Genomic DNA, 15,561 nt, shown 5'->3' with positions numbered 1-15,561 from the left:
AGAAGTGTGAATTTCAACCAGTGCCTGAGTTTTGATTTCCATATTGTTTCAGCAAGTGCAAATTAGGTATGATTTCCTTTAAATGTGGGCTGAATCGAATGCCATGCCCCCCCAACCCTAGCCCTGAGTGATTTTATACTTCTTAAAATCCTGCCAAGGGAGGTGGCAATTCAAAAGAAGCGTTGAGTACAGAGAAAAGGGAGCTCCGAAACGCTCTGTGGTGCGAGTTTTCTGGTGTTTAGTTCTGTGTTCTACCAGTCTCTATTTCTGCTTGTAGAAATTTGCTTGCTTGCTTTTGAAAAACAAAACCCCCTCAGTGTCTCTCCATGCCTGCTTTATTCAAACCTCTGCCATTATTAAAACGCATGATTTTGGTCCCTTTCTCACTTCACTCCACTTTAACTTCTGTCATTGTTTCCGTAAAGCAAGAAACCATGCACTCCAGCCGTCTTTTAAAGGTATGGATCAGGATCTATATTTACCTAGAAAACATGACTGGACACATACATATCTGTTTATAGCAGGATGACTACTATTGGGCTTCCCTCATCTTCACTTTTCTCTCTTCTCAGATCCTCCTCTTTCTTTCCTCATGGATGTAGAGAATCAAACACAGGTTGGGGAGTTTATCTTCTTGGGCCTCTCCAGAGCCCCGAGCGACCAAGTTCCCCTCTTCTTGGTCTTCTTGGCTGCCTATTTGGCCATCGTCACGGGCAACCTTATGATATTAATCGTGGTCGTGATGGATTCGCGCCTTCACAGCCCCATGTACTTTTTCCTCAGTCACCTATCTTGCTTGGACATTTGTGTTGCTTCTGTTGTTGTGCCAAAGATCCTGGTGAACTTCCTGCGCCAGAGTCACACCATCTCCTACAACCAGTGCCTGGCACAAGCCTTCTTTCTGATTGGCTTTGCTGGGTGTGAGCCTGCCCTGTTGGCCGTCATGGCCTATGACCGCTATGCCGCCATTTGCCAGCCATTGCACTATAGCCATCTCATGAGGAACAGGCTGTGCATCCATCTCGCTGTGGCCTCCTGGGTCTGGGGCTTCCTGGACTCAGCGATTCACGCTGCTCTGGCCTCCAAGCTTCGCTTCTGTGGAGCCAACCAGATTCCGCAAATCTTTTGCGATGTGCCTCCACTGTTGAAGATTGCCTGCAGTGATACGAGCATCAATAAATTGGCCACACACATCACCAGCATGTTTGTGGGCCTGGGTCCCTTGCTCTTCATCATTTTCTCCTATTTCTACATCTTGGCCTCCATTCTGAAGATTCGCTCCAGCACTGGCAGGAAGAAAGCCTTCTCCACCTGCGCCTCACATTTGGTTGTGGTCACCCTCTGTGTAGGAAATGAATTGGTGAACTACAATCGCCCAAGCGCCGGCTACTCTCTGGAGATAGACACCCTCATCTCCACAATGTATTGCATCGTCACCCCTATGCTGAACCCCCTCATCTACAGTCTCCGCAATAAGGAGGTGAAGGAAGCCCTGAGGAAGGTTCTGAACTGCCGGAGGACAGTTTGAATCTCATTTCTGCTGCTCTATACCACAGTGTCTTCTAAATGTCAGGTAGTTGTTTTTCTCTTTGACATCTGGTGGGAGGGCGTTCCACAGGGCGGGTGCCACTATCAAGAAGGCCTTGCTTTCTCCTCCAAGCAAAGTGTTTGAATGGTGACATCTTAAAACCATGAAGTTTTTATAACTGACTCCACTCTTTTATAAATTCTTTGAGAGATGAAACACCTTGCTGCAGTTGACGTGGCTGCCAATAGGGGGCCATGCCAACTGTGGAGCTTGATATATAATGAGCTAAAGAAAATGTTTAAAAACACTTTTGTTAAAAAACCAGAAGCTTTCTTATTGGGTATAGTGGGTAGAGAGATATCGAGACAAGATAAAAAAATTGTTCTTATATCCAACAAAAAATTGTTCATATGTGCAACAACTGCGGTAAGGATTTTGTTAGCCCAAAGATGGAAACAACAGGAGTTATCAACAAAAGAAGAGTGGCAGATGAAAATCATGGACTTTGCAGAACTGGCGAAACTGGGAGGAAGAATCCTGAACCAGCAAGACCAAGCGTTCCAAAAAGATTGGAATAAATTTATATTATATTTGAAAGACAACTGTCAGCAATTAGCATCACTGCCAGGGTTATCTGAAGATTTGTAAGATGAAATTGCTGCCTATTCAGGTTGAGTAATATAATATTTTAGGTAATGATATAACTAGGATAGGAAATGAAGCGAAATGTAAAGATGCAAAGTTTAAAGTTTGTAAACCATCAGACGGGAGGAAGTCATTAGGCTCAGTGGAGCCAAAGAGATAAAATAAGAGGGTAGCATGTTACGTAATGTGGTTATGTGTAAAACCAATAAAAATTATATGTATACACACACAGCCTATAGAGCTTGATGACCTCTTACATGTTCATGTATCTGGCAAGATATATGTAATTATTTCCATATATAATTTTGCATAGAATTCCCTCCCCCCTTTAGATTATTTAAGGCCACTCGCTGGGTGACCTGGAAGCAGCATCTGAAACCAACGGTCTCTCCAGCCTTCCAGGAGCAGCCACAGCTTCCCTCTGAGTTGATTCGGCAGGAAGATGCCAGGTGAGGAGCCGAGAAAGGAAGGGAGCCATGAATTGGACCCCAGACCCAAGAAAGGTTTCGTTTGCAATGGGGATTGAGGGAGGAATCGCTCATCTGTAGGCACCAGTTTGTTGAAAACCATGCAGATTTTAACCCGCTGTTGTCTAACACAGTGCAGGGTGGTTAAATGAATCAAAGAAAAGAGAAAGGGAGAAAGCAATCTGGGAAATGGGTTAATAGTGCAGGCTGTCTGATTTACAGCTGGCCGCAAAGCAATGCAATCTTCCATGCAGGACAGCAAAGCTTTGAAATGCTCACTGTTTTAAGCAACCTGCTTGGGTTGAATTCACTCTGTCCAGAGTAAGGATGGGCAAATCTCTCAATTTCTCATATTTGCACAGCAGCTTGAGAATCATTTCCTTCAGCTCCACATGAAGATTCACCAGCATTTTTGTGCAAAATTCTCCCAGAATATACATTTTTGTTCTGCAATTTTACCTAATATGCAGATTTTTGCAAAGAAATTCCCTGCAATATAACTCCCCCTCTCTCTATGTTATTTGCACCGTGATGTGTCTTTATAGGCTCACTTAACCCCAGGATATGCATTTTGTACACGCTACTTGAATGGAGAACTACTTTGCAAAATTCACAGAAGTGTGAATTTCAACCAGTGCCTGAGTTTTGATTTCCATATTGTTAGAGCAACTGCAAATTAGGAAGGTTTTCCTTTAAATGTGGGCTGAATTGAATACCATCCTCCCCAACCCTAGCCCAGAGTGATTTTATGCATCAGCCATATTCATTGGCTGTACATTCAGAACCCTCACCCCTCCAGTCCCAAAAACTCAGTCTGGCACTCCTGCTAAGGAGGAATTTACATTGAGTTGAGGATAATTCCCCAGGGCAAGAGGCAGGGGGGACTGAGAGTACTGGAAATAAGCAGCAGCAGAAGCAAATAGACACTTATGCTTGGAGGGGCAAGGAGAATGTGACATGCTTAAACACAGGTGTAGAGGCAGGTAAAAAAAGGTAAAGGTAAAGGACCCCTGGATGGTTGAGTCCAGTCAAAGGCGAATATGGAGTTGAGGCACTCATCTCACTTTCAGGCCAAGGGAGATGATGTTTGTCCACAGACAGGTTTCTGGGTCATGTGGCCAGCAGGACTAAACCACTTCTGGTGCAATGGGACACCATGACGGAAACCAAAGTGCACAGAAAAGCCATTTAACTTCCCGCTGCAGTGGTACCTATTTTATCTGTTTGCACTGGTGTGCTTCCAAACTGCTAGGTTGGCAGGAAGTGGGACAGAGCAATGGGAGCTCACTCCATCGCACGGATTCAAACCGCCAACCTTCTGATCGGCAAGCCCGATCAGAAGTCATGTCAGACTAACCTGATCTCGTTTTTGACAGAATTACAACCCTGGTAGATGAAGGGAACGCAGTGGATGTAGCCTACCTTGATTTCAGCAAGGCATTTGACAAGGTGCCCCATGATATTCTTGTAAAGAAGCTGGTAAAATGTGGTCTTGACTATGCTACCACTCAGTGGATTTGTAACTGGCTGACTGACTGAACCCAAAGGGTGCTCATCAATGGTTCCTCTTCATCCTGGAGAAGAGTGACTAGTGGGGTGTCACAAGGTTCTGTCTTGGGCCCAGTCTTATTCAATATCTTTATCAACGACTTGGATGATGGACTCAAGGGCATCCTGATCAAATTTGCAGATGACACCAAACTGGGAGGGGTGGCTAACACCCCAGAGGACAGGATCACACTTCAAAACGACCTTGACAGATTAGAGAACTGGGCCAAAACAAACAAGATGAATTTTAACAGGGAGAAATGTAAAGTATTGCACTTGGGCAAAAAAAATGAGAGGCACAAATACAAGATGGGGGACACCTGGCTTGAGAGCAGTACATGTGAAAAGGATCTAGGAGTCTTGGTTGACCACAAACTTGACATGAGCCAACAGTGTGACGCGGCAGCTAAAAAAGCCAATGCAATTCTGAGCCGCATCAATAGGAGTATAGCATCTAGATCAAGGGAAGTAATAGTGCCACTGTATTCTGCTCTGGTCAGACCTCACCTGGAGTACTGTGTCCAGTTCTGGGCACCACAGTTCAAGAAGGACACTGACAAACTGGAACGTGTTCAGAGGAGGGCAACCAAAATGGTCAAAGGCCTGGAAATGATGCCTTACGAGGAACGCCTAAGGGAGCTGGGCATGTTTAGCCTGGAGAAGAGGAGGTTAAAGGGTGATAGCCATGTTCAAATATATAAGAGGATGTCACATACAGGAGGGAGAAAGGTTGTTTTCTGCTGCTCCAGAGAAGCGGACACGGAGCAATGGATCCAAACTACAAGAAAGAAGATTCCACCTAAACATTAGGAAGAACTTCCTGACAGTAAGAGCTGTTTGACAGTGGAATTTGCTGCCAAGGAGTGTGGTGGAGTCTCCTTCTTTGGAGGTCTTTAAGCAGAGGCTTGACAACCATATGTCAGGAGTGCTCTGATGGTGTTTCCTGCTTGGCAGGGGGTTGGACTCGATGGCCCTTGTGGTCTCTTCCAACTCTATGATTCTATAACTGATAAATTTGATCTGTCAGACATATGGAGGGTCAGAAATCCAACTGAAAAAGACTTTACTTTTTTCCCAGATGCAAACCAATCATTTTTGAGACTTGACTATCTATGGTTATCCAGAGACTTGGTTCCCAGGGTACTAAAAACTGAAATTTGCCCTAAAACCTGCTCTGACCACAATGCAGTTTCTGTGCAGAGTCTCATTGCGCTGTCCTCTACTGAAGCTGTACTCAGCTCACTGTCGGAGTTGTGCCGGAAATGGGAGTTCTACAGGTGTCTGGTTCAGGAAATCTGCGGGGAGTGTTGCTTGCCCATCACTGTTTCGGAGGACAATCAACCCTGTCTGAAGTTGGCAACGTCTGGGCAGTCTAAGGCCAGAACCAAACATCTGGACATACGTTTCCAGAATGTGTGTCAGAGTGTTCAAACAGGCTTGGTGAAGTTGCAGTACCGTCCAAGCCAAAGGAACTTAGCAGATGGGTTCACAAAACCTTTGCGCTTCTAGCGTCGTGGGGAGTTGTGTGAAGGTTTGGTTTTGGTTTTGGAGTAAGTGGTGATACTTACAAGCCCCCAGCAGCACAGGACGAGAGGGGGTGTAAGGGGAACCAGAGCTTACAGGGTTAACCAGCTCAGTTCCATCGTCCTACCTCTGAGGGGCGGAGAGATCTACATCCGGGATCTGTTTCTTTGTTCTGTCTGTACTTTCATTTTTGTCCGGGATGAAGGATGTCTTTCTCTCCAGACACTGGCTGAATTTATTGCTGCTGTAAATAAAGCTTCTAGTGAAGAAAGAAGCTGAGTGGACTCTTGATTTATGCACACTATGCAAGCACAGAGGGCATAAGGCCAATTCACTGTGTTTTACTCTACTGTGCTCAGAGGTCCGAAGGAGCAGAGATGCACGACGGAAGCTTGCCGGACCTTCACCCTGAGCAATATTTCACACCAATTGCATGAAAAAGCTTGCCAGAATAAGAGTATCTTCAGTTGTTCCCAGAAAATACAAATAATGGGCATCTGCCCTATCTCAACATGGATGTTGAACCAGCAGCAGGGCCTTCTCAGCAGTGGCACCCACTCTGTGGAATGCCCTTCCATCAGATGTCAAGGAAATAAACGACTATACGACTTTTAGAAAACACCTGAAGGTAGCCCTGTAGGGACGTTTATAATGTTTGATGTTTTATCGTGATTTTAATATTCTGTTGGGAAGTGCTCAGAATGGCTGGGGTATAAATAATAAATTTTATTATTATTATTATTATTATACAAAACAGGGATAGCCACTCTGAAGGCACTGCTCCAAACTGCCATGGACTAGGCTTTGGATATTTTAGGGACTTCAAGGATAGCCTTTCCTGCAGAACATAGTGACCTCCTGGGACTATAAGGGATAATGTGGCCTTAGACAAAGTGTTCCTTGCTAGTGGGAGTTTGCCTCCATGGAAGAAGACTCTCTTCCCCTCTGGTCCAGGCACAGCCCAGGACGCTGGCAGCCTCCCAAAAGCTGTGCCCTTCCACATCTCCTGCATTGGCTACTGCTTCCACCTTCTTACTAGCCACGGTCACTAGAGTCGCCTCCTCTTTGTGCTAACTGCCTACAACTTTGGTGGCTGGCAGGTGAGAGACAGAATTTTAATTTCCCCATAGCTGTTCCTTCCTTGCTTTCTCACCTGGCTTAACAACATCCACACAGGAGCTCCAATGGTGAAAATGAGTCTCAAAGGGAATTTCAATCTCGCCAGGAGGACACACTTTCCGTAACATGACTTAATAGCTCTGAGGTTACTGCTGGCCTCCTGCCCCCTCCCCACCAGCAATTAAGGGTGCCCCAATTAAAGGACACCATCCATTGTGCTTGGCTCTATCATACCTGCAAAAAAATCCTACTCCCATGGGGCATTTTGATTCACTGCAGCTGCAGCCTTCCTCTCTGTGGATTCTCTGTGCACAGATATCCCCATGGTCCACACACAAGGTAACAATTGCTCCCCTACAAGGAAAGGCAGCCAGCCACAAGGCCCTGGTGCCACCATGAGATCTTCAAGGCCCTTTCTTGGTGTCACATTTGGAGAAGAGATTTTGCCCAAGCTGCCTCCTCACAACTGGTTGTATTCAGAACTCCTAGTAGTGTTCTGAACTCCTAGTTTTCTGAAGGAAAAGGCCAAACATCAGGAACTTTCTGCTTGTTTCCAGGCAGAATAAAAACTTACTTGTTGCCTAGAAACTTCCAGCTTGCATCACATAGAGAAGCTTCCAGAACCCTCTGGAATTAGAATAGGAAAGATCAATACTTACTGCAACTAAAATTGCAAGTTTATTCATGGCTACTGGCCGAGGTAGCTAAACTTTAGCCAGAGGTCTCAGAGCGCCGAAGAACACTTGCTGGGCTCACACACATCGCCTTTCTCACAAGAGGCAGCTGTGGAGTGGAAGAGGGAGACATTGGAGTACGCTGAGAAGAGACAGGCGCTGAACAGGGAAAAGGTGACTGTTTTGAACAATGGCAGAAGTCTGAGTGAATCAAGGATGCACGGATGCAGAATTGTGTTTTCAAATAATTCCAGAAGTTAGAATAATACAGGAATGGAGGAAAGCAGAGGGGTTGGGGTGGTGATTTCAAACAAGGGCAAAGGTGTGAGTAGAGTGATCAGGGGGTGATGTGGGGAAAGGTGGCAATTTTTTTATTTATTATAATTTTTAAATTAATTTTCAGTATAAGAAAAGTCACATCAAATAAAGTAAACATTAAACCTTACAATACTGTTTACAATTTCAATAAAACATCCAAATGTGGGATTTCTCAAATCCCTTACTCCCCTCGGCCCTTTCCTGTGCTTCCATTATGTTTCTGTAATAGTATTAAACTTATTGTATCGAGTTCTATCTTTTATAATCATATTGCAAATTTTTCTTAAAATCCTGCCAAGGGAGGTGGCAATTCAAAAGAAGTGTTGAGTACAGAGAAAAGGGAGCTTCAAAACGCTCTGTGTTGTGAGTTTTCTGGTGTTCAGTTCTGTGTTCTACAAGTCTCTATTTCTGCTTGTAGAAATTGACTTGTTTGTTTTTGAAAAACAAAACCCCCTCATTGTCTCTCCATGCCTGCTTTGTTCAACCTCTCCCTTTCTTAAAACCCACAATTTTGGTCCCTTTGTCCCTCCACTCCACTTTAACTTCTGTCATTCTTTCTTCTGCCATATTTACTAACAATGATTAGCCAGCATGTTGCGTTTGCATTTTTGTAGATTGTTTCTGTAAAGCAAGAAAACATGCACTCCAACTGTGTTTTAAAGGTATGGATCTGGCTCTATATTTACCTAGAAAACATGAAAAAGAACGTTGGGTGGGACGGATATCTGTTTATAACAGGATGACTGTTACTGGGCTTCCCTCAACTTCACTTTTCTCTCCTCTCAGATCCTCCTCTTTCCTTCCTCATGGATGCAGAAAATCAAACACAGGTTGGGGAGTTTATCTTCTTGGGTCTCTCCAGAGCCCCAGGGGACCAAGTCTTCCTCTTCTTGGTCTTCCTAGCTGCCTATTTGGCCATCGTCACGGGCAACCTCATGATATTAATTGTGGTCGTGATGGATTCCCGCCTTCACAGCCCCATGTACTTCTTCCTCAGTCACCTATCTTGCTTGGACATTTGTGTTTCTTCTGTTGTCGTGCCAAAGATCCTGGTGAACCTCCTGCGCCAGAGTCACACCATCTCCTACAACCAGTGCATGGCACAAGCCTTCTTTCTGATTGGGTTTTTTGGTAGTGAGCCTGCCCTGTTGGCCGTCATGGCCTATGACCGCTATGCCGCCATTTGCCAGCCATTGCACTACAGCCGTCTCATGAGGAACAGGCTGTGCATCCATCTCACTGTGGCCTCCTGGGTCTGGGGCTTCCTGGACTCAGCGATTCATGCTGCCCTGGCCACCAAGCTTCGTTTCTGTGGAGCCAACCAGATTCCCCAAATCTTTTGCGATGTGCCTCCGCTGTTGAAAATCGCCTGCAGTGATACGAGCATCAATGAATTGGCCACACACATCACCAGCATGTTTGTGGGCCTGGCTCCCTTCCTCTTCATCATCATCTCCTATTTCTACATCTTGGCCTCCATTCTGAAGATTCACTCCAACACTGGCAGGAAGAAAGCCTTCTCCACCTGTGCCTCACACATGGTTGTGGTCACCCTCTGCGTCGGAAACGGATTTGTAAACTACAACCGCCCAAGCACCGGTGACTCTCTGGAGATAGACACAGTGCTCTCTTCAATGTATTGTGTCGTCACCCCTATGCTGAACCCCCTCATCTACAGCCTCCGCAATAAGGAGGTGAAGGATGCCCTGAGGAAGGTTCTGAACTGCCAGAGGACAGTTTGAATCTTATTTCTGGTTCTCTGTAGGGCAGGGCTTCACTGGAACATGTCTGCTGGAAACAGTGAAATTGAACTTGGCAAAATTGATGGTGAGACCACCACCCCCCTTCTCCTGATGCTGCAGAAGGAGAGGAATACATGTTTGAATTTCAGCAGAGCTTTGAGGAGTTTGAGGGAAGCTACAGCTCAGAGACAGGTAAACAGAAGAGTTGGGGAGTGTTAGAAGAAGGGGGGGAATGTGGAAGGGGAACCAGCTGACACGTTGTCACTGGAGAGTATTTCTGGTCAGGGGCTCTCAGAGCCAGGAGAAGGATGAGCCCAAGCAGAGTGCAGAATGGGGGGGAGAATAATCACAGGGAGAAGGCCAGAGGACTATAGAGTATTTTTGCAGCTGGTTCTTCCTGTTTAATTGCCTTGCATATGCTCCTATTGAATTTCATTCAGTTATGACCCAGTTCCCCATCTGCTAAGGTCATCTTGAATCCCAATTCTGTCCTCTGCGACATTAGCTACCCCTCCCAACTTGGTGTCATCTGCAAATTAGATGAGCATCCTCTCAGTTCCTTCATCCAAATCATTTATAAAGACATTGAGCAACAGTGGACCCAGGAAAGTAGCCTGCGGTACCCCACTAATCACTTTTCTCCGGGATGACGAGGAACCATTAATGAGTACTCTCTGGGTTTGGTCATGCAATCAGCTACTAATCCACCTAACAGATACCTCATCCAGCCCACGTTCTACCTGCTTCTTGGGGGACTTTGTCCACAGCCTTACTGAAATCAAGATACACTATGTCCACAGCATTCCCCTGATCTACCAAGCACGTTTATCAAAGTCAAAAGTGGAAATATGAAAGAACACCAAAGTAAAACCCGTAAAAGCCCAACTCTCTCCAACATGCAGATGAGTGTGGCATGCTGGGTTCAGATAGTAGGGTTTCCCTGGACTTTCTGCTTCCACTATATGGCTGGGTGCATTTTCTCTACAGCTTTATGCATATAGAGAGAGGCTGAGCAAGAGATGGAAGGTTCATGATGCCAGAGCACTCACTGCATTCTTGTGGAGAGAATGCCAAACTGCTATGTCAGTGGTTCCCAAATATTTTGGGAGCAGTACCTGTAATATTTCTGGGTCCAACAACAGGTATTGACAATGAGGAGTCATTTTATTTTATAAACTTTTATTCAGAGGAGCCTCTAAGCTGTGAAGGGATCCACTAGGGCAGGGGTGGCCAACTCCCAAGAGAGGTTCAAGTCAAAGTTGTTGAGCTTTTTCTGCCAGTGAGTCCAGTTCATTTTGTTGTCTTTTTAGATAATTTGTAAAAAGCTCCCCTTCTTCCTTAAAGTCACAGTTGTCCTGGTCTCGCAGTTTGTATGTCAATTTAGCCAGTTCTGCGTAAGTCATCAATTTTTCTTGCCTCTGTTCTTTCGCTGGGACTTCCTCATTCTTCCATCCTTGTGCTATCAAGACTGGCAGGGTTTGAATAAACATACACAAATTTATTGGTTGACAACATGATAGATAGATAATGTAAGGATATGTACAAGTGTATAACATGCAGAGAATAATATGTGCTGAGAAATCAGAGAGAGGAGTCTCTGGGGCGGAGGGTTTGATGGGGGAAAGGGGGGTGAATAATGAATATGATATGTTTTGAAATTTTGTTTTGCTGAAATTGTTAATAAAAAAATGCTTTTTAAAAAAATGTTGAGCTTTTTTTAGGGAGGAGGAAAGCCCCAATTTAAAAGGTTTTTGGGAGAAAAAGGAACAGCCACTCACTAACAAGTCGCTGCGGAAACAAACAGCCTCACTGAGTAAACTCTGTCTTCTGTTCTTCAGATCGTGCAACGATGGAGGGTGGGGTGAGGGGGCAGAGCTGGATTCAATTTTACCAAGGCAAGGAAAAAGACCCAGCGATCGGCAGCGATCTACCAAAACCTCCTTGGGATTGACCTGTTGGAAATCCCTGCACTAGGGTGTTGGGCAGAAGTGGGGCAAGGGCAAGGGTTTCGATTGGTGAGCAGGGAGTGAGCGGGGAGCAACCCCTGGATATACGTAAAAGGAGTTCCATAAACCCCATGCTTTCTGCATTGCAGGGGGCTGGACTAGATGACCATTGGGGTCCGCTCCAACTCTGCATTTTAGTATCCTATGTGATGCAATAGAAGGCGGATCGCCGAAGAACGGATGCTTTTGAATTCTGGTGCTGGAGGAGACTCTTGAGGGTCCCATGGACTGAAAGAAGATCAAACCTCTCCATTCTGAAGCAAATCAGCCCTGAGTGCTCACTGGAAGGACAGATCCTGAATCTGAGGCTCCAAGACTTTGGCCACCTCAGGAGAAGAGAAGACTCTCTGGAAAAGACCCTGATGTTGGGAAAGATGGAGGGCACAAGGAGAAGGGGACGACGGAGGACGAGATGGTGGGACAGTGTTCTCGAAGCTACCTGCATGAGGGAGGCAGTGGAAGACAGGAGTGCCTGGCATGCTCTGGTCCAGGGGGTCACGAAGAGTCGGACACGAATAAACAACTAAACAACATGTGATGCAATATTTCTGCTGCATAATTTTATGTATGTTATACATAAATGTTATATGCATAATGTTATATGCATTGCTGTATGTACTGGAAACCTGGAGTTTTATGTGTATCATAATATATATAATAATAAAACCAGTGTGGATAAGCTTGAGATTTTCAGGAGATTCCACCACTAACTTCTGCACACCTTGAGTTCCCCCAAAGTCTGTGCTGATCTCTCCCTCATGTGGATGGTGTCATTTAGGCCACACAATCAGGGCAGCCCAGGACTGAACTTTGAAAATAGGGGGAATGATGCCATTCTCTGGCTCTGATGTCATTCTCTGCAGCTCCATCACACCTCCTTGAAAGTCTCACAGTAGCTCCTGTTTTCTTTGTGTTTTCCTCTCCTGCCTCACTCCCTGCAGATTTCCTCTGCAGGGGTGTCCCCATGGCCCCTGCCTCGCAACATATCCTCACCTGCCGAGACACTTCTGTCCCCATGCAACTGCAGAAACTTTGGAGCCGCTGCAGGCTCTCCAAAGGAAACATTGGCAGCCTTCTTCCAGAAAATGGGGGCGATGCTTGTGGTGGCAGGTGCCCAACCAGCTCACCTGGGCTAGGTGCAAAGCTGGCGTTTCTAATGCCCCCTAGTTAACTCCTCGCCAGGTAGTCTTGGGAATAAGCCCTGAGATGTACTGACAATGATGCTGAACTACTGAAGGTTCTGTGGGCATCGAGGCAGTTTATGAGAAGGCGCAAGATGCAAGATCTGTAGGGGAAGTTTGGAGCTGAGAGCGACCTTCTACAGAGTCAGACTGCTGGTTTTCTCCAGGGCAGAGCAGCTCAGCAGGTTCTTGAGCAACCTTAAGTGAAGATGCTCTCCGCTGAAAGTGAGCGTCAGAAGTCTTCACTGGTCTCGGCATCATTAGCCCTTCCTAGCGGGGAGCAACAGGACTTGGGTTCAAGGAAGGAACAAAAAGGCAAGAAAGGAGATGTCTCCCTGTGGGGCCTGGTGAGGAGGTGAAGCTGTGCAAAGGGGGTGGGAATGGGTTGTGAAATACTTGTTTGAACCTAAGGAATATTGTGGGGTGGCTGGACCTCACTGAGGGAAGGATGAATGGCATGCTAAAAGCTCTAACTGTAATGGGACACAGGATGGAGGTAAGTTACCATAGCTTCCTTATCTGCTGCTTTTTCAGTTGCAGATGATGGGAAAACAAGATCATCCAACATGCTAAGCTGGTTAGAATTCAGGCAGACATCAAGACTGTGTTATTGTCTCTGACACTTAGGTGTGTTGGATCTCGTGGTTTCTTTCTCCCCGACTCTGCTTTATTTTCTTGCCTTTAGACAATTCATTAAGTAATTCAAATATCTGAGCACTGAAATCAAATCAGGAGGTTCATGCATTTTCTCAGAGTTTATTAAGCCAAACCTCTACATGTTCTCTCTCTCTGTGTGTTTTTTTTTTAACCTATTGACAGAACAGAAGTCATTAGCAAGTGCCGCTGATTTGGGACGTGTGAAGACATCCACAAGCAAGACAGTGGCCTTTCAACTGACCTGCCCCCCTCTCTCTGCCTGGAGGCTCCCCCTGAAGGACTGGCAAAGGGATGGGTGATGCTGTCACATTCAGGGTCTCTCAGTTTCTCATCTTCCCAGTCTTAAATTGAGTTCCCCACATCAGTTTGTAAATTGTCCTTGTGAGAATTTATCCACATTTTACAATGAATGTATCCTAACATATTTTTGCATGCCATTATGCCTAATGCACACCTTTTGCAATGCAATTTCCCTTCCTTTAGCCTGCCTTTGTATGCTGTTTTACCAATATATGCATTTGTATGCTGAATTTGTCCATTTTTTGTACACATTACTTGGCTGGAGAGCAGGGCTGTTGAATTTTGAGCAAAGAATGACTGTGTTTCAGTCTGTGTGTTGTTCTGGAAAGTGACAAGCTTTTAAATGCAATCAGAATCAGATTTATCTCCATCCCCAGAAATGCACCAGCAAAAGATAGTTGGTGTTCCTCATTACTGATGCTGAATCTAGGGATAGGCAAAATGTATTCTTGTACAGGTTCCTTTCCTTGCAGGTGAATTCCATATCCTTGATGGAAGCCAACAACCAGACCACACAGGTAATGGAATTTGTCCTCCTGGGTTTCTCCGGCATGCTAGATGGCCAGAGATACCTCTTCTTGGCATATTTCACCATCTACTTGGTGACCATCACGGGTAATGTCATGATCTTCACCTTGATCCAGCTGGATTCCCATCTCCACAGCCCCATGTACTTCTTCCTCAGTCACCTGTCCTGCTTAGATGTTTGCCTCTCGTCTGTCACAGTCCCCAAGATCCTGGTGAATCTTTTATACCAGCAACACACCATCTCCTACAATCAGTGCATGGCCCAGATGTTCTTCCTGATGTCCTTCACGGGGGCAGAAGCTGTGCTGCTGGCTGCCATGGCTTATGATCGCTACGTTGCCATCTGCAGGCCTTTGTACTACTCGGGCCTCATGAACGCCAAGGCTTGCGCCCAGCTGGCCACTACCGCATGGGTTTGGGGCTTCCTCCATTCCGCTTTTCACACCGCTCTGAGCTCCAACTTGCACTTCTGTGGGCACAACCAGATCGGGCACATTTTCTGTGACGTCCCCCCGTTGTTGAAAATTGCCTGTGGAGACCTGTACATGAATTTCATGGCGACTCAGGTAGCCAGCGTATTTATAGGACTACTCCCCTTCCTGGCTATTGGCCTCTCATACTTCTACATCCTCTCCTCTGTCTTGCGGATCCCGTCCAATGCTGGCAGGCAGAAAGCCCTTTCCACTTGCGCCTCTCACGTGATCGTGGTCACCCTTTACTTTGGGAATGGGCTGGTTAACTACAACCAATTTGGACAGGGCTACTCCTTGGAGACAGGCACTCTGATCTCTACCATGTACTGCATCGTCCCCCCTGCACTGAACCCCCTGATCTACAGCCTCCGCAACAAGGAGGTCAAGGGAGCCCTGAGGAAGCTCCTGGAAAGCCAGAGGAAATGACACACTTCTTCAAGCAGATAGTGATGTCAGAAATGAGACTCTCAGTGTTCCCCGGCTGCTTAAGACTTGCAGGTATGCTTGGATGGTAGCAAGCTGTGGGATGGAGATCAAGGCAGACCCACCCATCACAGATGGTGCCAGGGTAGCCCTGCCAGAGCCAAGGTGTACCCCTGGCATTTGCCTGGCCACGATGGCCACCACAGAGGGCAGACCTGCTCCCTTCATGGCACAAGTGTTGAATAATTCCCCCATCTTGTCTTTCCACAGCAGGAGTGGAACTGTTTGTAATTGAGTAAAGAAAGAAAGAAAGAGAAAGAAAGAAAGAAAGAAAGAAAGAAAGAAAGAAAGAAAGAAAGAAAGAAAGAAAGAAAGAGAAGGAAGGAAGGAAGGAAGGAAGGAAGGAAGGAAGGAAGGAAGGAAGGAAG

The 15,561-nt window shown here is 46.0% G+C and overlaps 3 protein-coding genes across 3 annotated transcripts; all 3 read left to right on the top strand.

Annotated features, from left to right (window-relative positions):
• Positions 1 to 573: 573 nt before the first annotated feature.
• Positions 574 to 1,528, top strand: LOC310826674 (olfactory receptor 5B21-like; the record flags this gene model as incomplete). The annotated part of the gene is made up of 1 exon (XM_083701836.1): positions 574 to 1,528. Exon 1 carries the CDS (start codon positions 593 to 595, stop codon positions 1,526 to 1,528), a length of 936 nt encoding a protein of 311 aa, XP_083557962.1. The 5' UTR covers positions 574 to 592.
• A 1,033-nt stretch (positions 1,529 to 2,561) lies between these two features.
• LOC310826165 (olfactory receptor 1f45-like) lies at positions 2,562 to 9,565 on the top strand (the record flags this gene model as incomplete). The annotated part of the gene is made up of 2 exons (XM_083700862.1): positions 2,562 to 2,622; positions 8,610 to 9,565. Exons 1-2 carry the CDS (start codon positions 2,616 to 2,618, stop codon positions 9,563 to 9,565), a joined length of 963 nt encoding a protein of 320 aa, XP_083556988.1. The 5' UTR covers positions 2,562 to 2,615.
• Positions 9,566 to 14,200: 4,635 nt separating this feature from the next.
• On the top strand, positions 14,201 to 15,136 carry LOC310825779 (olfactory receptor 5V1-like; the record flags this gene model as incomplete). The annotated part of the gene is made up of 1 exon (XM_083699581.1): positions 14,201 to 15,136. The coding sequence occupies one exon, from the start codon at positions 14,201 to 14,203 to the stop codon at positions 15,134 to 15,136; it is 936 nt and encodes a 311-aa protein (XP_083555707.1).
• Between the last annotated feature and the right edge of the window lie 425 nt (positions 15,137 to 15,561).

The sequence above is a fragment of the Podarcis gaigeae genome (genome assembly GCF_964106915.1).
Source record: "Podarcis gaigeae genome assembly, chromosome: 10".
Lineage (NCBI taxonomy): Eukaryota > Metazoa > Chordata > Lepidosauria > Squamata > Lacertidae > Podarcis > Podarcis gaigeae.
The sequence above is the reverse complement of the archived record's forward strand: the minus strand, read 5'-3'. Positions and strand labels throughout refer to the sequence as shown.